The sequence below is a fragment of the Gymnodraco acuticeps genome, unplaced genomic scaffold (genome assembly GCF_902827175.1).
Source record: "Gymnodraco acuticeps unplaced genomic scaffold, fGymAcu1.1, whole genome shotgun sequence".
Lineage (NCBI taxonomy): Eukaryota > Metazoa > Chordata > Actinopteri > Perciformes > Bathydraconidae > Gymnodraco > Gymnodraco acuticeps.
Window position 1 is genome coordinate 1,999,258 of NW_022991003.1, and position 20,969 is coordinate 2,020,226.

General features: G+C 40.5%; 1 protein-coding gene across 1 annotated transcript in view; it reads left to right on the forward strand.

Annotated features, from left to right (window-relative positions):
- Window positions 1-19,636, forward strand: part of LOC117559396 (uncharacterized oxidoreductase YjmC-like) — a 20,685-nt gene extending 1,049 nt beyond the window's left edge. Inside the window, exons 2-11 of the mRNA XM_034236154.1 lie at window positions 5,770-5,918; window positions 10,241-10,429; window positions 11,033-11,094; window positions 11,208-11,261; window positions 11,491-11,589; window positions 14,933-15,068; window positions 16,160-16,278; window positions 17,078-17,173; window positions 17,336-17,446; window positions 18,889-19,636. Of these exons, the coding sequence (XP_034092045.1) occupies window positions 5,770-5,918; window positions 10,241-10,429; window positions 11,033-11,094; window positions 11,208-11,261; window positions 11,491-11,589; window positions 14,933-15,068; window positions 16,160-16,278; window positions 17,078-17,173; window positions 17,336-17,446; window positions 18,889-18,954 (1,081 nt within the window). The 3' untranslated portion in view covers window positions 18,955-19,636. The remainder of the gene's footprint in view (window positions 1-5,769; window positions 5,919-10,240; window positions 10,430-11,032; window positions 11,095-11,207; window positions 11,262-11,490; window positions 11,590-14,932; window positions 15,069-16,159; window positions 16,279-17,077; window positions 17,174-17,335; window positions 17,447-18,888) is intronic.
- The last annotated feature ends 1,333 nt before the right edge of the window (window positions 19,637-20,969 follow it).

Genomic DNA, 20,969 nt, shown 5'->3' on the forward strand with positions numbered 1-20,969 from the left:
CTTAAACATTTACTCTAAAATATATCAAAAGAACAGCTGCAGCATTATCCTAGTGTGTGTGCTTTCTCTAGTAGATCTGTCTTATTTATTCCAGAAAGCTTGGCAGAAAAGCACATATTTAACCCTCCCACACATCCATTAAAATGTTTTTAAGTTCCTTCTTCTTGTGATTTATGATGCTCTACCTTAGGGACAAATACTTTGGAGCAGTTCTTGAATGCATCAAAACCAACAGCTATTACATGGATCTGTTTCCATAGATGTTTGTCCTGTAGTGTATTGACCTTCTTTGACACGCATCTCCCATTGTAACATGATCCTGCAAAGAACACGCCTCCCTGTTCTTTTACCCTTCATAAATGCTCCAAAAGAAATGTAATCAAAGACAGATTATGTGTGGCTGTCTTTCTTTCAATGTGAATTATGTTCAAGTGTACCTCATTTATATAAACAGGAATGCTATGGACAATGGCAACTTAATGCCCCCCTTAGGGGAATTCATTCACAAAAAAGACACTGGACGCTGCACTAGGTCAGAACCGAGGAGACTGAAGTCCACCGTATCAACCACTTTTGGACAAAATGTCCTTTCCATTTCTCATTGTGGAACAGCCTCCCAACAGATACGGGATTGTCCCACTCTCAATAGCTTAAAGGTCAACTCAAAGAATGGTTGTGTAACAAACAGATGTGCGATCACCGCTAAATACACTTTAACACATGGGGAATCTTCTCTTGCACTTCTGGCATATCATGAATTTTGTTTTTGCTATGTTTGTAAAATGTAATGTTACGCTTCACACATTTTAATGTTTTAAGTGTTCATTACTGTGCATTGTCCCTGCTAAATAAACGATTACATAAAAAATAAAACTATAGTTCAAATGCTATATCATTCCATTTACTGTAGGCTACTGTAGCACCTATACAAATACTATGCATGGCCTCAGTGTGACCTTGTGACAGGCTGACATTCCCTGGTGACTCTTACTTTGGACTGGAAGGTGTCACGCTTCCATTATGCAACCATTGTACGTTACGTTTTTACCTCTTTGTTGCATAATACATTACATAAGTTTCCACCTTGGCCTCCTCCATGCATGTGGATCTGCTGATGTTTATTCTACTTGTATGCCTGCCATTCAACCCGGTCATGGTTTAAGTGTGTCCTCATAAGGAGAGAGACCAGCTTCTTGGAATAAAACCACATTGAACATTTTACATTTATATAATCTGTTCAATATTTAAAACTAATATTCCATCCGTCATATATTTATGATATATATATATATATATATATATATATATATAATACCTGGTTAAATTCAACATGTATATTTTCTTCTTTCTTGTTTATGTTTAGTCTTTGACATTTTATTGTACAATGCCATGTCTTTTTATGCTGCTGCAACACAAACATTTCCCAAATTGGGATCAATAAAGTACCATCTTATCTTATCTTAAAACATAGGGTAAAGATCAAAAGTATTGTTTGGTAGCTGGTGTTAAGTTAAGATATTTGAATATGAAAGAGACGAGATTTGCTAAAAGTTTGGATAGGAAAAAGTATGTGTTATGTCCTATGGTTATGTCTCAAAATGTAGCTTGATCCACTGCTGATTACAGACTTTGCAATACTTGCACTTGGCTGACATCTGTAATTGATCTGTAATCCTTTAAAGCAGGGGCCGGCAACCCCTGGCACGCGTGCCACCACTGGCACGCGGCACCGTAACCAGTGGCACACTAGGAATAAGTGTGGAAAATATTTAAATTGTATTTTCGGATCCTGAACGAGACCGCTGCCAGAGCGCGTCTCCCCGTTACCTGCAGAAGGAAGCCATGCACGCAACGCAGCCCCGCTCTCTTTAACTCCAGGCAACTTTCTGCCGCTTTCCTCCGTGGTGCAGTGCGGATCGTTTCACCACGGAGGAAAGCACTTCACAAATTGCAGTACCCATAAGGAGCTGTACAAATGCCGCAGTTTTTGCGTGGCTGTGTCTTTAGTTGAAAGCCCAGTGGCAATCTGCTCATCTCTCATCAAAATAATATGCTACAAAGGGGCGGACTGGCCATGTGTGCTCTGGAGAATCACAGAACGGACGATCGTCCTTATTATTATTATGCTGTTATAACCAATTATTTAAATGTATTTGTTAAATTCGGCATCATGTAAGTTAGGGATGCTCCGATCGGTCGGCCGGTGCTCTCTAAAAATGCCGATCGCGAGAGCCGATCGCATGACGTAAAATACATGACACTTTTCTCTGTGCACGGCAAAACAAGCTCTCCAAAATGGCTTCACCGGTCTGGCAGTATTTTAAAGTGTCCGAATATAAGAATAAATAAAATAGCGGTATGCAACGTGTGTGAAGCAGAACTACTGCAGCTCCACCCGCTGTGACGGACCGGTGAGCGGAGCAAAACACACAAGAGTTAGACCTAACACACTTAGCTATGTTATTTGCCTCTGGAACAAGCTAAAGAAGTTATAAATATATGTATTCTTCACTGTCGGGTCATTCATTACTGGATCAGTGAGCTGCATGAGATAGGCCTACTGACAGGCTGTCGGGAGAGAGAGAGGAAAAGAGAGCGCTTCCGCTCATTTCTCCCGTGTTATTATCCAAAGTTGTAAACTTGAATAATGTAGGCTACTTCATTTGAATGTAATAATTATGTTGGTTGTTGTTTTTGGAAGCTCCAGTGAATGAGCCCCATTAACTGAGTTTTAAACATAACTTTAAATCAGGGGTGGGGAACCTTTTTCCTCTCAAGGGCCATTTCAATGTTTTCAACATCCTCCGAGGGCCGTACAAATGATTGACCTCTGCTCAAAAAAACTAAAATGACAGCCCATTCATTTGGCCTTTCTTTCATGCTGTGCAAAGAAAAAGCAACCTTTTAATCCAGATATATTGCCATGACTCACGCATGCATGCACGTGCACGGTTGTGGCATGACCACCCAAACAGAAAGATATGGACACAATATGTGTGCAAATGTATTTAGTTTCCTATCCATGTGAACATGATTTAAGTGGGGGGGAACTAACCTCCTCCAGGGGGGTCCGGGGGCATGCTCCCCCGGGAAGATTTGTTTTTAAATGTTGAAGTTAAAAGCATCAATCTGGTGCACTTTGAGAGCAACATTAGGAGATCTATGGATACATCTCTCAACACCCATATGAAACAGAACTGTAAGCAGATTTTCTTTTTGGGTATTTTACAAATCACTCCCCTTTCAAACTGTATTCTTGTTTATTAATAACAACTTTTTTTTACTGTCATATAGTATTTTATACCTGTTTACTTTATTCTCTTATTTTTTTTATAACTATAATGATCATATAAAGATGTGCCTTTACCTCACTGATTGGAGAAAAAGCTTCTTATATTCGTTAGCATAGCTAGCTAACCAAATGCTAATAACAACAAAGTTGTTGTCTGTATGATCAGTATGACAGATCGCCACTGGGTTTACAACTAAAACACAGCCACGCAAAAACTACAGCATGTGTACGGCTCCTTATGGGTACTGACATTTTTGGAAGTGCCGGAGCGGAGCTGCGTTCTGGTGCTCTCCGTCAGAACTACACCCCTGTCAGACGAGACATATACCACGTGATGACACGTTAGGCTTGTGTTGTGTTCAAGGACCCTGACCTTGGCCAGGAAAAACAGGCACTCACTTGTTTAATTATTTTGCGGTCTAGATTTCTTTAATTTTTTTCTTTTTTGTGTGTTTATAAATTACCTCGAGGGCCACACCAAATGGTCTCGCGGGCCGCATACGGCCCGGGGGCCGGAGGTTCCCCACCCCTGCTTTAAATGATCCCCATAGGCCCCGCCCACTCGATCCAATCGGAGCATCCCTATAATGTTAAGTTGCGCTGACAGGTCCACACACTGCTTCCCCGCAGCGAGGCTCCCCCCGCCCTCCTGTTGACAGTTCACGAGCGTCGAGCTCTTCGCCCCCCCCCTTTGATAATTCATGATCGTCGGCACGCTGATAAAATAATTTTTTTTGAATTGCACTTCATATCAAAAAGGTTGCCGACCCCTGCTTTAAAGGTTTCAATTTCTTCATGCATAGTTGTTTCATATTTAGCAAACACCAGACACACTGCAACAGTTGTTTTGGTCTTCTCTTCTAAGGCAGCATTTTCCATGCTTTGAGGGCAGCAACATGCTAGAAATCAGTGTGTTGTTTTGATGATTTAAAATGAAATAGACATACAATTGTGATATGTTTTTGCAGTTAGTGGTGGGATGGATTGTGTTGGGGGGCTATGAAGTGTGGGTCTACTACACACACATAAACAAAAACCACATGTTTGTGTCACAACTTGATTTAAGCTGTTTTATCAATGCATTAAGACTGTTGAGCAATTCACAAATTGTCCTAACATGAACTCTAGATTGAAGAAACAGAAAGTGGATCTCGTGCTGCAGTTTTGGCAATGGTTTAAGTTGGAAATGGGATTAATCATGTTAACCCTAACACAACTGTTTCTGGGGAGCAAAAGAGTTGACTTGCATCAGTTATTTTCTTTACCAGCCCTTTTGAAAAACAGTTATGTGGAGAGGAAGTGAGACTCCTCCACATCTTGCATCTGGATACAGTCTATTATCTGGACCCACGGTGCATTCCTTAACTTTCCACTCTCTAACCACCAAATACCCCAAAGTACAATGAAGGAAACAAGGGAGGAGTAGAGAATGAGAAGGACAATAGAGAAGGAAGACAGGAAGTAGAACGTAATGTGTTAAGTATACAGTCTAGAAAACATTAACGATGAGTTCTCACAATGTTAATGAAAATATTATTAATCTGGTTCTGATTAGTCATGCAAACATGTTGCATCATAGTGAGTCACAACACTTATCACTTATTCTGTGGAATCGTTGCCGTTTCCTGCAAGTCACATGACATAAACTGTGACAACAACAGAGGCAGTGTCTCCAGTGTTTATAGTGTAACACTCTGTGGGGAGAGACGGCAGTTTTTCCAAAACATCATGTGGTACAAAATGTCCTGCCTGTTCGCAAAGTCAACAGCAAGATTGCAAACAGTGGTTCTAGGATCAGATTTGTTCATCTGTACTCGATTTGCAGACACAATTGAATGATATACTGGCAGAGCTTTACTGACCTACACGTTGATTTACATTCTATATTGTCACAGGTTGTGTCATCACTATTGCAGATGTGGACTTGAAACTTTGAATTGGCCTACAGTGGCATATTCTGTCAAAATGTGGGTTAAAGGGTTCATCCCTGCAGGACTTTCAGCGTTGCAAAAGGTTTGGATTTCAGTTTGATTTTCAGGCCAAAAGTCAGACTGTGCTGTTCTTTCTCTGTTCATCTGGTTTCAGTCAAGGTTCTTTATTGTCAAACTAGACTGATGTTTGTCAGAGAACAAACAGCAGCCTACTGGCTCTATGTGCAGTCCAATTAGATTTCCCATTCACTATCAGATGAAAAAGTGAGCAGACAGCCTATTGTCATACTTATTAACCAACTTAAACACAATTTGCACTGCAGTCGTACATTGAAACGCAAATAACATGTATTTACAATCCTAAAACTCAAATGTTCTAGTTGAAAGCAACAATTGTTAAAAATATTTTCAAAGCACTATTGTCAAAATCCAACATTTATAATATTTGTTGTTTTACCATGCACACTGAAGACATCACCGAGTGATAGTTTGAAATTAGCAAACAAGGAACTAATCATCTGATATTGAAATGTTCACCTTTTGCAGATGTCTGATCAGCAAGGTGGAGGTGCAAGGCTTCATCGAGCGGTGTATGACAGGTGTGGGCACCAAGCAGCATCATGCCCGCAGCCTGGCCGAGGTGCTGGTGGAGGGGGACCACAGGGGCCACTACAGCCACGGACTCAACCGGATGGGTCAGTGGGGCGCCGGAAATCTATTGCTCTATCTGCATGTTTGCTTGTTTTGAAGGTGGCAGCAACATTTTAGTTGTAATGGGAAAAAAAGGTGGTAAATTGCAGTTTTCTAAATTGAAATCACTGTAGTAATTTGTCTTTTAAATACCCAATATTATTGCATTATGTAGTTCCGTCTAATCCAAAAACCGATATATCCACAAGTAGCAATAAGCTTGACTCCAATAAAAATACGTCTCAGGAAAGTTTGGTTGACTCTTTACTTAAATACATATAGGTATCAATACAAACACATATTTTCAAAGGTCAAAAAACTATATTGCTCCGTGATTCTTTTCTCCTTCTCACTTCTAATTACCAGCAGCTGCAGTCGGCTATGACGTACATTTTACGACGGATGGTTTAAATAAATGATATAATAATACTTCAATCAGGAGAGACGTTGATGTATGAAATACATATTTATTACTGGGACACGTCATATGAATGAAATAATGATTGCCAGAATTGAGACAGGAGAATGCAATGGTCTTTGGCGATTAGGCCCTGGTTTGCAGGATTGTCATTCAGGAGGGGAAGAACCGCTCCGAAGAAACCCCCAAAGAAGTGAAGTATGACATACTGAGCTGTAATGAGTTTCTTACCTTGTGGGCTGACTGCGGTGATCTGTGGATGAAATGAGAGATTAACATGTGGATTAAACAATCGGCCGGAATCGCTGCCGGGCTTACTGTACATCATAAGATGCTTGACCCGAGAGTCGACGGCCAGAATCAGTGCCGGGCTTACGTACTACCACTAAACAACGGCCGGAATCGCTGCCGGGCTTACTGTGCATCATAAGATGCTTGACCCGAGAGTCGACGGCCAGAATCAGTGCCGGGCTTACGTACTACCACTAAACAACGGCCGGAATCGCTGCCGGGCTTACTGTGCATCATAAGATGCTTGACCCGAGAGTCGACGGCCGGAATCAGTGCCGGGCTTACGTACTACCACTAAACAACGGCCGGAATCGCTGCCGGGCTTACTGTACATCATAAGATGCTTGACCCGAGAGTCGACGGCCAGAATCAGTGCCGGGCTTACGTACTAGCACTAAACAACGGCCGGAATCGCTGCCGGGCTTACTGTACATCATAAGATGCTGACCCGGAGGTCGACGGCCGGAATCAGTGCCGGGCTTACGTGAACACTACCACTAAACATTGCCGACACGATGGTCGATGACCTGCGATGCAGGGTTAAACATTAACGCAATGAATACTACCACTAAAATGCATAAATACCAGGTTAGATAGATCTTCGGATGGCCGCACGGCGCTGATGTCCGGGCGAATGTAGGATGTGAAGGCAGAGGAGGACCACCGTCCAAGTTGTTGTAGGGATGAGGAAGAAATACCTTGATTGGCGGCAGTGTTGCTGCACCTATCCTGAACGAAGCCCTGAAATGCTATTAAGACACCACCACCAGTTATATGCATGTTTACCATAGTAAACTGGAGAGATCTTGGATTGCCGGCGCGAGCCGGTGTCCGGGCGAAGAGGGAGATGTAGACAATGTAATGCAGCTGTTAGCTTGAGTACAGTGATGCATGAATATCATAACCTGGCTTATCGTAAGCCATGTGAGCATGAAACCAAAATATAAATGAAATGCAATATGCGCAGCATAAGATGATGTATGCTTAGGTAAATGCTGAAACATGACCCATGATATAGGACTATAGCTTAATAAGCAGTTTATTTACACCACGTGCGACATAGATGCTGATGTGCTTGATTGGGTGATTAGACTGTCTTCTATCATCTTACATGAACTTCTCTTTCTCCCTGAAAGAAACCCAAAACCGACGGATGGGGCAGCATCCGTGACTGATGGGGCAGCATCCGTGACTGTGTTGAAGCTGCGTTTCTTACTGAGCATTGTAACTGGTAGTAGTTACCCGAACTGCATTAGTAATGCGTTACGTTACTTCGTACGGCAAAGTAATACGTGTACTGAAACTACATACTGTAACACCCGACACTGCCTGGAACTCACCTTAACCCTGAACTAAAGCAGTAATGCATAACGAACATCTCGTGAATTTGTTGCAAACTGCCTCTTGCCAGCGCTACCCTGACGCCTGTTTTAGGGGTGAGGCGCAGGGAAAAGAGGCGAGTGCCTGGGCTGTGCAATGAACCTGCTAGTCGCCTATGACGCACTTAGTGTCCAGTAGGGCAGGCTACTGCAGTACTGGACACTAAGCGCTCAGTAGCCATGGCTATTGAGCCGGGAGGAGAAGTAGCTTCAATGGGGTGTAGTTTAAGCCCTGCCTGCCTGCCTGCAAGGGGGGTTGTGGTTGAAGCCAGAAATGGGTAAAGCTTCGCATGCGATGAGGGCCCGTTCCACGTGAAGGCCGGAAGCGCCGCATTTGAGCGGCCCTGATGCCATGATGCCCTCTCGAGAAACTGAAGGCGTGCGTCAATTGTTTGCGTGAAGTAGCCCATTTCCATTAGCCGGAGGAACTTCCGTGGAGCCCGATATTCTTGTCCTTTCCTCCCGCATCCGGGTTTGCGGGGTGGCCGGCTGGAACCGCTAGCCGACTGGGGAACGCCGCCTGTAGCTTAATCCTCGAGACTGCGGAGCTGATGAATGTAGGCTATGGAGCTGGGACGGAGCCCTGCTGCTGTTGCTATTGTCACCTGAAATGACAGCTGACAACAGGGAAGAGCAGATATAAAGGGATTAGCGGGTGCAACGATAGGCTTGTGAGAATGGAGAGAGGAGTGATTGGTTAGCAGGGGAGTGACGCCCCCGATCACTTAATGAGGCAGGAGAGGGTAAAGAAGTGACGTGTAATATGAATGAAGAGCTTGGTCTTCCTGCTTGAACTTGCACTAAGCTTAATTAATAACAAAGGTTTACACAGTTCAAATATATCTATATACACACATAATATATAAAATTATACATTTTAACATATGGCTCCTACACATTAGTTAAATGTTGTGCACGTACAGTATTACGTATACCAGGAATCAGGGCCGGACTGGGACAATAAATCAGGCCGGGAATTATACACCCAGCCAGGCCACTACCAGTTTTTTGTGCCAGTTTGCTGGATTTATTTGTCAACTTTTATAGCGTTGCGGCCCATAGTGATAGCCCTCTAAATCTACTACCCAAAAAGAAACATATGGACATGGGTTACTATTTTAAAAAATGCACAAATCTATTTAGGGGGTTACGTTTTTAAGTGGGGGTGGACCTCAAATCCTATAGGGGGGTCTGGGGGCATGCTCCCCCGGTAAGTTTTTTTTTTAAATGTTGGACTTAAATGCATCAATCTGGTGCATTTTGAGAGGGAAATAAAGAGACTACACCCATATGAAACATAACTGTATATATTTAAAAAAATCATAAAAACATGGCCATAACCAATAACATAGCTACCATATCCAATATGAAAAAACATTGAAACTTGTTTATCTATTTGTTTTTGGTTCATTTATAGTTGTGAGTGTGTCTGTGCTCCTGAACCAGCCTCTCCTGTCTCCCCCCTGCTCCTCTTTGAGGCAGCAGCAAAGACTAGTTTTAGCTCTCAACAAGTTTTAATAGTTTATCTTACCTTTTTTCACCTAGTTAACGTTTTTTTTTAATATTATTCATGCATATTTTACTAATCACTCCCCCCCCCCCCCAATATGTGTTTACATAAATGGTGACCAAACCGTTTGAGACCCACTGAGATAACTTGGAATAAGTTAACTATCTAAACAGTCCTTTACCTCACCTGAGCTGTAGTTATCAGTCTCTCAGTCTGACAGGAGAGGACTCTCCTCCACCTTGTTGTTGAAAAAGCTCCTTATATCCGTTAGCGCAGCTAGCTAGCACCAGATGCTAACAACAACAATACACGTAACCGGTGCGCACGCTTTATCTCACTCGCTCGCGCCACACATACACACACCCTCCCGAAGCTTGAATGACACACAGAGACCAATCGAGGGCTTTAGTGTATGATCTGTATGAAAGTGGCCATGTCGGCAGGCCACATCATGTAGACAGCCAGTCACCCTCTGTGAGGCAGAGTCAGACCCACATTTGCGCAGCGTTGCGTTCACAATACATACATGCAACAAAAAAAAACCTCAGGCCAGCAGGCCACTTAGCAGGCCAGGCCATCGGGAAACCTCCCGGTCCTCCCGATGGCCAGTCCGGGCCTGCCAGGAATTAATAAAAGAAAACTGATGAGGTACTGTATCATTTTAGGTCTACTTGTGTGAGTGCCTGTATTGACATTTGTTATGCTCACTGTCTCTATATGTTTCAACAGACATGTACGTTAAGGACATCCAGACCGGAATCTGTGCCAAGGACGGTGAGCCGGTGGTGGAGAAGGAGAGCGCCGCCACAGCTCTGGTGGATGGGAAGAACCTGCTGGGTCCTGTGGTGGGAAACTTCTGCATGAATCTGGCCATTAAGAAGGCCAAAGAAGCTGGCATCGGCTGGGTGGTGGCACACGGTGAGTTGTTGCTGTAACTGTAGGCTTATTCTTTAAAAACGTAACTGCTATGTCTGCTGGACTTGTCAGGTTCTGTAGAAACTTGCATTTATAATTATGAAACTGGATAGAGCCAACGTTTGTCCACTGGAAAAACCTGTTCAGATGTTACTTGTAAAATGATGAATGCAACAACATGCTCAGGTTTCAAATGTAGGTCTGTATTTGATTCAACACCCGGCATGAGTAAAGGATCGTCTTCACTGTTAAAAGGTTTGTAGTTTAGACATGTTTGCAGGGCCGCCGTAAGGGGGTGAAAAGTTAGGACGATTCTAAGGGCCCGTGACTGATAGGGGCCCAAACTATTTTAGAACATAAAGAAAAAAAAATGTAAGTAACCAATGTGATATCTTTCCATGGGGTCCAAAATCCCTGGCGGCGCCCCTGCATGTTTGGCTCATATAACATGCAAATTAAGTGCAAGAAAATTAGAAACCTGAACCACTGTAGTGTCTGACTGCCAAGTTTGTTACAGAAGAATTGTACTAGACTAAAATGGTCGACAAATCTCTCTAAATAACAACAATGAATATGTATTTTCTACATGGTATTTTTCTGTTTTAGGTTCCAACCATTATGGTATTGCTGGATATTACTCAATGCAAGCTCTGAAGGAAAACATGATTGTGAGTGAAAGGATTATCTGCCATTCATGAATTGAATTTACATTGAATATCCTTTATTATGAAGGTGATTTTCTTAACGGTTTTTAATTGCATGTCTTACCTGGCCAATGCAGGGCATGTCCTTCACCAACACGTCTCCACTGGTGGTTCCCACACGTGGTAAAGATGTACGTTTTTTGTACTGAATAAACTGTACTTCATGTCATATTTTATCTTGATATGACTTGTGCCCTTTGCAACCAGTGCTTTTAAAGGCTGAGCTGATCCATTTTCTAGTACAATACATTTCATTGTACCTTTTACCCTGTGTTAACCTCCATAAGACTGATCAAGTATTACTGCGCTGATAAACATCTGCTCTCTCTGATCCTAATACTGTGAACCTGATGTTTGTAGTGCACTTTGGGCACAAACCCCATCAGCGTGGCCGCTCCGGCTAAAGATGGAGACAGCTTTGTTCTGGACATGGCCACATCAGCAGTAGCTCTTGGAAAGGTAAGATCAGGTTTATACAGAGAATATAACAGGGTTCGTACGGTCATTGAAAACCTGGAAAAGTCATGGAAATTCAAAATGGAAATTCCAGGCCCTGGAAAAGTTAAGGAAAACAATATTTTTCCCAAAGTTTTGGAAAAGTCATGGAAATGTAACTAAAGTTGCGTCAAATATAATTTACATTTGATCTAATCGCCGAAATAATCTGCGGTCGCGAGCTGTTATGTGCCATCATGACGCGCATGGTGTTATTTTTTAATATATGAAGCGCGAGCTGTGTGCTCGAGTCTTCCTGCCTGTCGGCTGAACTCTGCTGCTCCGGGATGAGGGTCAGCTACATTAGCTACGGTGCGTTCGTTAACTGTGCGGAGTTACTGTGGCACAGACTGCACCGCTGGTGAACAGCTGTTAGAACGGGCCGTTCAGGTGTTCAGGGCAGAGCGGCAGAGCGGCAGAGCGGCAGAGCGGCAGAGCGGCAGAGCGGCAGAGCGGCAGAGCGGCAGAGCGGCAGAGCGGCAGAGCGTGATGTGAATATCGTTTAAGGAATCGTTGAGCTAGCTAGCTCAAAATAATTTGTGTGTAAATATGTGATTTGTAAATGTAAAACACCATCCACAAATGCATTTAAAAGATTTGCTAACTCACAAGTAGCCTACATTTGCAAGTGTAAAACGTCTGTAAAAATCTGCAAATACGCAAAATATGTTCACAAATTAAAAAAAGATCTGTAAATATCTCTTTAACATTTACAACTTTCGATCTGGCATTTGTGAATCCATTTTGTATTTGTCGACCAAAAATGCGCTTGCGGATCTCAAATATCTGCTCGTGGATCTCACATTTCTGCTTGTGGATCGTCTTTTTACACACACGGAATTTTGAGACATATTTTCCGCCGGTCTCGGCTAAAATCTACTCGTGTCACTCGGTTATTTTCGGAAACCACGTGATGGCCCGCTGATGATGACATTTCCGCATGATTTCAAAGTAAGAGCATATGATGGTTTGTTTAATGCTCAGTTTTTTATTATAATGAGCAGCGGAACGTTAGATCATAGATGCATTCTTAAAAGTCATGCATTCAAAATGTTACTCTAGTAAAAGTACAAAAGTATTATCATCAACATATAGTTAAAGTAGCGACAGTAAAAGTAGTCATTGTGCAGATTGGTCCATTTCAGAATAATATATATGATATATTTTATAATGATTGATCATGAAAGTGTTCTCAAAGCTGGTAAAGGTGCAGCTAGTTTGAATGACTTTGTATACTGCAGGGTAGCTTGTGGATTTACTCCAGGTGGAATTAAAGTCTGATTTAACACTTGATTATATTTCACATCATTCATCCACATCTGTGTGAAGTAACTAAAGGGATTAAATACATGTAAAGGAGGAAAAGTACACCATGTACCTCTGAACTGTAGTGGAGGAGAAGTACACCATGTACCTCTGAACTGTAGTGGAGGAGAAGTACACCATGTACCTCTGAACTGTAGTGGACGAGAAGTACACCATGTACCTCTGAACTGTAGAGGAGTAGAAGTACACCATGTACCTCTGAACTGTAGAGGAGTAGAAGTACACCATGTACCTCTGAACTGTAGTGGAGGAAAAGTACACCATGTTCCTCTGAACTGTAGAGGAGTAGAAGTACACCATGTACCTCTGAACTGTAGAGGAGTAGAAGTACACCATGTACCTCTGAACTGTAGAGGAGTAGAAGTACACCATGTACCTCTGAACTGTAGAGGAGTAAAAGTACACCATGTTCCTCTGAACTGTAGAGGAGTAGAAGTACACCATGTACCTCTGAACTGTAGAGGAGTAGAAGTACACCATGTTCCTCTGAACTGTAGAGGAGTAGAAGTAAGTAGCAAAACATTGAAATACTTAAATAAAGTACAAGTATCTCAAAATTGTACCCAAGTATAGTACTTGTTGAGTTTATGAACTTAGTTACTTTACACCAGTGGCTATAAAGATAGAAAGACTAAGCCTTGCACAGAGGCATGAAAATACATTTTCAAAATGCTCAACAGTGCTGCCAGAATTATAAACTGACTGCTACACAATTAAAATAAATGCTTTTATATGTTTCTACTAGATGTGACTTTTTGTTTCTGTTATTATTAACACTGCTGCTTTAGTTGTTCTGACTGCTAAAATCATCTGTTATTCCTCATTTTAAAGCCGATATTCCGTGGGGCTCGGATCCTTGTCACCTTTTTCATACCTGATGAGTTTGCCTCCCTGACTAGTTGCTTTAGCGTGGAGAAGCTAGTAAGCCTACTATTTGATTTGTTTTATAGGCACAACATGTTTCATATGCAGACCTTATTTTCCTTATTTTTTTGGTCATGGAAAATGAGGTAAAGGTCATTGAGAAGTCATGGAAAAGTCATTGGAAATCATTGGTGAAAAAGTGTATGAACCCTGATATAATAGAATAGAATACTTTCAAGCTTCACGTGGGGTCGCAAGGCCTTCTTGAGGTAATGGGATGTTGTTGTTTTTTTACAGTTAGCTTATATCTCAGGTTTTCAATCATGTATGTAAAGCAAACTAAATTAAACTGTTTAAAGTCTGGATTATTATACAGTGCTTAAGTTACATGTTATTGTTTAACGTCATCACACAATAAGAGCACGGCAAAGACCTGAACACATGCTGCCTCATTCAGAAAGCCTTCTCTCTGCTAAAAACAGCCAGGGTTAAAGAAAAACCACCAATAGCTAACAGAACAATGGCAGTGACAGGTAGAAGAAAACACTGTGTCCGTTAAAATCAGGTAGTCTGAATGTTTGAAAAGAAATGACAGATTGTGATTTCATTGTAAAAGTCCTAAACATAACATCAGCATCGACAATCTACTCAAAACGCATCCAAAATTAAGTTTTACACAAACTAACTGTAGATATTGCATTCACTATTTTAGTTAATTGTACATTATACGAGTTCCTCTGCACTGTTATTTTAGTGCAATGAATATAATCCATATCCATAAATGATGTATCTTTATCAGGGGTCGTCAGTTTACTACATGTTTTAAAATGTAATTTAAAAAAAGGGTTATTTTAAGGAAAAAGATTATATACTTTGTCAAGGTCCTGTGACATTACCTGGACCAATGGAGCCATATACTAATGCCACATGTGTGAGATATTTACTGTAAATAGATATCTAAAATGAAAATAGATTTTGTAAAAGAGGCAAAAGAGAGCTCTGAATTCAATGTTGGTTGAAATTCTATCATATCATTTGCGCTTGATAAGTGTACTTTCTAACTGTGGTCTTAAAATGCCACATACTTAAAGTCTTCTTTAATGTTCTTGGTGCTCAGGTGGAGCTCCATGAGCGGCGGGGGGACACCATCCCTGAGGGCTGGGGCTGCGACGCCCAGGGGAAACTGACCACCGACCCTAAGAGGGTCCTGAGCGGAGGAGGGCTGGTGCCCGTCGGAGGCAGCGAGGCCACAGGTCAGACACAAGAAAGTCTGCTGAAACATCTTTTGTTTTTCATTTTGTTCTGTCTACGGTTAGATATGGTGAAATAATCCTCCTGTCATCCATCCTCCTTCCTTATTTCCACACATAGTTTATGTCACAATCAGCAAGAATTGTACAGTTTCTAATAAAGTTGTACTCTGATAGAGTCAGTTATGTGCAGATAACAAATTCAACTTGATGTTTCACTTTTTTCTGACAGAAATCTGTGCTTTGAAAAAACACACAATTTGAAAATCCCAGGCTCAATTACTTTTTTTAATATGACTTTTTATTAGGGTCCCTTGTAGAATCAGCATTATTTGTTGGGTCCACACATATACAGTCAAACACACATTTATATACTATAGCTACATAAACACAAACAACATTAACAAACAACTCATCTCATTTGAGAACCAATCTAATACAGATGTGAAACAAAAATCAATACTGTTTTCAACCATCATTAAGTCAAACACAAAATTAACATTCAAATGAACACTTAACAATTCTTCAATCATTTACAACACACTCCTAAGAAAGTGCTACCTTAAATTGTGTATTTATCTATCCTGTAATTTCAGTTTTCTCGGGAAATGTTTCCTCTGTTATCTTATCAGTTCAAATATCTAGGAATAACAGAATCAGGAAAGACGTTGTTCATACACCCTTTTATATGATAAAGTATTTGTTGTGTTTGTTTTGTTATTTAAAGGACAGTGCACATTGATCAACATTGCTGTAAACGTGCCCGTGTTAGCCAGCAGGCTAATTTTCAACTGTTTGCTGCTGGCAAGATGTTAAAATAACCACAACAAGACTAGAGAAATAAAATACCAAAAAATACACACAGCAACAGACAACAATAAATAGGAACAGACAAACAGATGAAATACTAATATGATACAGTTAAAACTGTTCACATTTTTGATTGCTTAAAAGCCAGTTCTTAAGATAGTGGTTAAATATATAGGAGGTGTTATTCCTTATCTGTATTGGTATTGTGTTCCAGAGTGTTGATGCATTCAACCTCTCTATGTAAGATAACAAATAAAGAGTGTGTATCTGTGTTGTTTCATCAGGAGGGTACAAAGGCTATGGACTGGGGATGATGGTGGAAGTGTTCTGTGGCATTTTGGCCGGTGCTCAGTACAGCAATCATGTCCGGACGTGGAAAGTAACCGACCGTGTTGCCAACCTGGTACGTTAGTTAGTAATATCTTCTGACTTGTGTTGTGTTTTAAAGAACATGAAAATTATCAAGCTATCATAACTGATTCTTGTCCAAAATGGAATTATTTTCCACTTCAGACATAAAATGTATTTGAACTTACTTGCACACAGTCTTCAAATGTTGTGTATTTATCAATTTGTATGAGGGTTAGGGTTATATTGTTCATATATTGTGTTCCTCTAGTCAAAGTTGCTAAACTACCAGAAGTATGAATATGTTCAAGAGAGAAAGCTTTACAATACAGTGATGTTTAGCTGAAGCTTTTCAGAAACAAAGAAGGTACAATTATCTTTTTAGAGCAAAGAAACATGACGGTGTATTTATTTAAAAGTGTTGTGTTTTGTAACACCATTTTGAAAGCCATTACCTTTAAGATAATAATAATAATACACTTTATTTGTATAGCACCTTTCATGCACAAAGCAGCCCAAAGTGCTTTACAGAAAACACAACAACAATATCAAAAATAATATTAAAATAAAGCCGGAACAAGATAAAACCTCTACAGTGATCCTAATGAGATTCCCTTGAATGAAAGCTGACAAGAAATTAAAACCGGTTAAAAGAAAACAATTTAAAAATGAAGGCAAAATACAGTAAAACATGGACAATGATACTCGGGAGAATTGAAAGTTAACCCAAATTAAAAAGATAGACACATTGAGACGTAAGGCGTATCACATCTCCTCGCTTCTTTCTGTGTTTCTGTGAGTGTTTGTATTGGCTCAGTACGCTGTGTTCTCATCACCTTTTTGTTATTCTTTAGGGTCAGTGTTTCGTTGCAATCAACCCAGAGAACTTTGCTCCCGGGTTTACCGACAGGATGTCAGACCTCCTGTCCATCCAGAGGGGGATGGAGCCTGTGAGTAGATCCTGCTGTGGTGCTGATACACACTGTACAAAGGGAGGAAACACATGTAGATGATGTCCAATGATTGCAAGCATGCTCAGTCTGATAAATAAAAACATTAAAAAGCGCTTCATGTTGCTTTGAGCTTCATGTTGCTGCTGCCGTTTGTTTCAGGCTGACCCGAGCTGTCCAGTTTTGGCTGCTGGAGATCCAGAGAGGATGAACATGAAGAAGTGTGAGGAGATGGGCGGGATCCCCTACCACATCAATGTCGTCAACTACATGGTAAGAGATGTTGAATACAGAATTCATCTGAAACATATAATAAACATTCACTCCAGCTCTTGGAACATATGGATTGAAAATGTTAGTTTTTTTGGTCCAAATGAAGAGGGTTTCAAGGATTCAAAGCTTTATTGTCATGTGTACATTAGCTACAGTGTCGATATGGCAATGAAAAACTTAAGTCACAGGCTCCTCCAACAGTGCAACATGAATATATATATATATAGGAAATACAACAAATAAAAGGTTTAATTATGTAATATTGTCTTTTACTCAAACCATTCGTTACTTAGAAAAGCAGGAACAGATGTGATCCATTAAGACTTCCTCTTATATATTCTTACAGCTATAATTTGTATGATGTAGATAAAGTGAACAACCAGCATCTGGAAACCTAGTTTAAAGACTTACAAGTGAAGGGAAACAGCTAGCCTGGATCAACACAAAGTTACTCTACTTAGTGACCTACATGTTATATCTAATTTGTTGCTAGTTTTAATTTTTTTTAAAAGAAAGACAATTTTTTTCTGGAAAGATTTTGGGACAAATTGCTCTAATCATTTCCTGATCTGGCAACCTCTCCTTGACAAGAAGTAACGTTGCCTTGCCTTTCCAATACGTTTTCTGACACGTAACCCCAGGGTAAAAACACAAGTTAAAATGTTTCAACTTCAGGTTTTTTACTGACAGGATATAAACAGGCCAACTTTTTTCCCTTCTTCCAGTTGTTATACAAAATAAAAGTGGCTGCTAACTGAAACAATACAGAATTGCGATTGAATCAATTTACTTGTTTGCAAAATGTCCATTTACATCTTCTAATAATAATAATAATATATAATATTTTTATAGCGCCTTTCAGGAAACCCAAGGTCGCTTTACAAGTCGGGTAGGGGGGGGGGGAGTAGGGGAAAAAAGGCAGACAGGTTAAGGGGGTGGGGGGGGGGAAGTAGCGGAAAAATAAACCTATTAAACTAACTATACAGTGGCGAAAGCCTTGGTAAAAAGGTGCGTTTTGAGGGCTTTTTTGAAAATGTCCAGGGTTGGGGCGCTGCAGATTTCGGGGGGTGAGAGTTCCAGAGGGTGGGGGATGCCACACTGAAGGCTCTGTCACCAAAAGTCCGCAACCTGGTGCGGGGGGTGGAGAGGAGATCCTGTCCAGATGATCTTAGCTTCCGGGATGGAGTGTGGTAGCGGAGAAGGTCAGACAGGTATTGGGGGGCGAGGGCATGGAGGGATTTGTAAGTCAGAAGAAGGAGTTTATAGGTGATACGGTGCTTGACTGGGAGCCAGTGGAGGTGGATCAGGGTGGGGGTGATGTGCTGCCAGGGCTTGGTGTGAGTGAGCACCCTGGCAGCCGAGTTCTGCACATACTGGAGCCATACTAAGAGCTTTCAGATTTAACTAACTGGACTTCTTGATGCCTTTTTTTATTTTTTCAGAACGAATGTGCCAAGAGAGTTGGTGTCAGCCCGCTGCTGCCATGTGACAATCTCATCTCCAACTAGTGGATCCAGTCACGAGTCCCAGCGCGGGAAACCTTCAGCTTCTGCTCAACTTAAAGTTCACATTGAGGTACATGGGAACAAACCTTTGTACATGCAAATTGTTCACGTGTTGACAATCATATCTTATCCGTATAACAGCACTTTCCAGGTATTTTAATCTCTTCTTTAACATGTAACACAAAACATTTCCCATTTCCATGACATTTGTGACATAAGACCAAAAATATCAACGTCTCTTTCTTCTGAAGGAACCTTTTGAAATCGCTTTACTATGTTTCTTGTGTCTCAAAATACTGCATCTAAATTCTACATTTTAGTTTAAGCATGTTGCCAAGATTATGTATTTTTGGGCAATTATTCGTCCAAAGCTGTTGGCTGGATGTGAACGAGTTAAAGTCGTAGCGGTGCTGTTGAAAGATGAGCTTGCTGGTTTGTTGTCACAATAGTTCAGGTCGTTCCCTTTTGGTGAGCTGTTTTACTTTGTTGCAGTTAAAATGCAGTACACTTTTTTTTTTAAACGATATAGTTATCAAGCTAAACGTTCTTTTTATACTGAGAAGAATTTAAAAATGACCATGCGAATGTTTGGCTTCTTTTACAGTTAAAATTGTTTTACTCCAATGTCATAAAACAAATGCCTTACTTATGTGCCTTATTCAATAAAAGCCATACAAACCCCAAACCATTTTGTTTTTTTAATGCCTCATGTGTTCTGGATTATATTTATATTTTATAACACATTAATATTTTGCTCTTATTTAATGATTTTGCTTTTAATTAATACAGTATGTCAATCTACAAAATAAGCACGTTCAACCACCAGATGGCGGTGTAAACTTCGACATATTTGATGTAACTCCTGCTGTGACAGTGATGGTCTCAAGTATAGTTAATGGAATACTTCACTGTTAATAAGAGTTTATGAGTGGAAAACTATATTATATTATATAGTATATTAAATATATAGTATATTATGAGTTTCTTCAGTTGCTTTACTTTGTGCACTTCAACACTCACACACACATACATGTCCATACAATCATCACCCTGCATTTACATTACTGATACCACTGACATCCACACCTCATACTTTAGTGGTTTTGACTTGATTGGAGTTGTTTGTCCTAAATAAACATGTTTTTTTAACCGTCGACATGGTGTGTCTCCTGTCTGTTGTGGCCTTTTGAGCCGGGTCGTAACAGTTTGTTATAAGATAAGCTACAGAATGCATTAAGCCTCCTTGACTTGAGGAAAATCTAGATACTTCTACTTCCTCACCACTAGATGGAGACACAGTATCTGTGAACCAGTGGTTTGTACATACTGTGACTCCTGGGTTATGTACACATATGTCATGGTTTCTGTGATGTTGGTATTGTTTGTTTTATTTAAATAGTTTACATATTCATCTTTTACAATTGTAATGGAATTGGTAAAGTAAGAGATGCAAACCATATGTGAGCATCCGTTACTGAATTAAATAACCTATACATAAATGAAACATTTGCATTGAGGTAGTCAGTATTTAATTTTTTTTCAGTGAAATTGTTCTTGAATAAATGTTTTCTTATGTACTGGTGAAAGCCTAGGCCAGAGGAATTATGTTTGTTTTTGTTGGTAGGCTACATGTCTCCACACGTACATGTGTATCATCTTTGTACATGCGGCATCTTAGGAATCTCTTCCGAAATGCCACACATGACCAAAGGAACTGATTTCACTTTGTAGTCAAAGGACACTTTGACTTCACCACTGTCCTATTCTGAACACAAACATTGAGCATCAAGACAAAGTGCAAAATAAACAATAATACAATAAAATGACATAAATATGCAACTAAAACAGTAATATAAATAAGACAAGTATAAAATAAATTAATAAAAGAGAAAATACTGTAAAAATAAGGTATAATTATTTGACATTATAAAAGGTAGAGGCAAACAGGAAAGTATTTTGGCCTTGGTTTGAACTATGTGATTCAGCAGGCCTGGGTTTGAAATTAAGCAAAAGGCCTC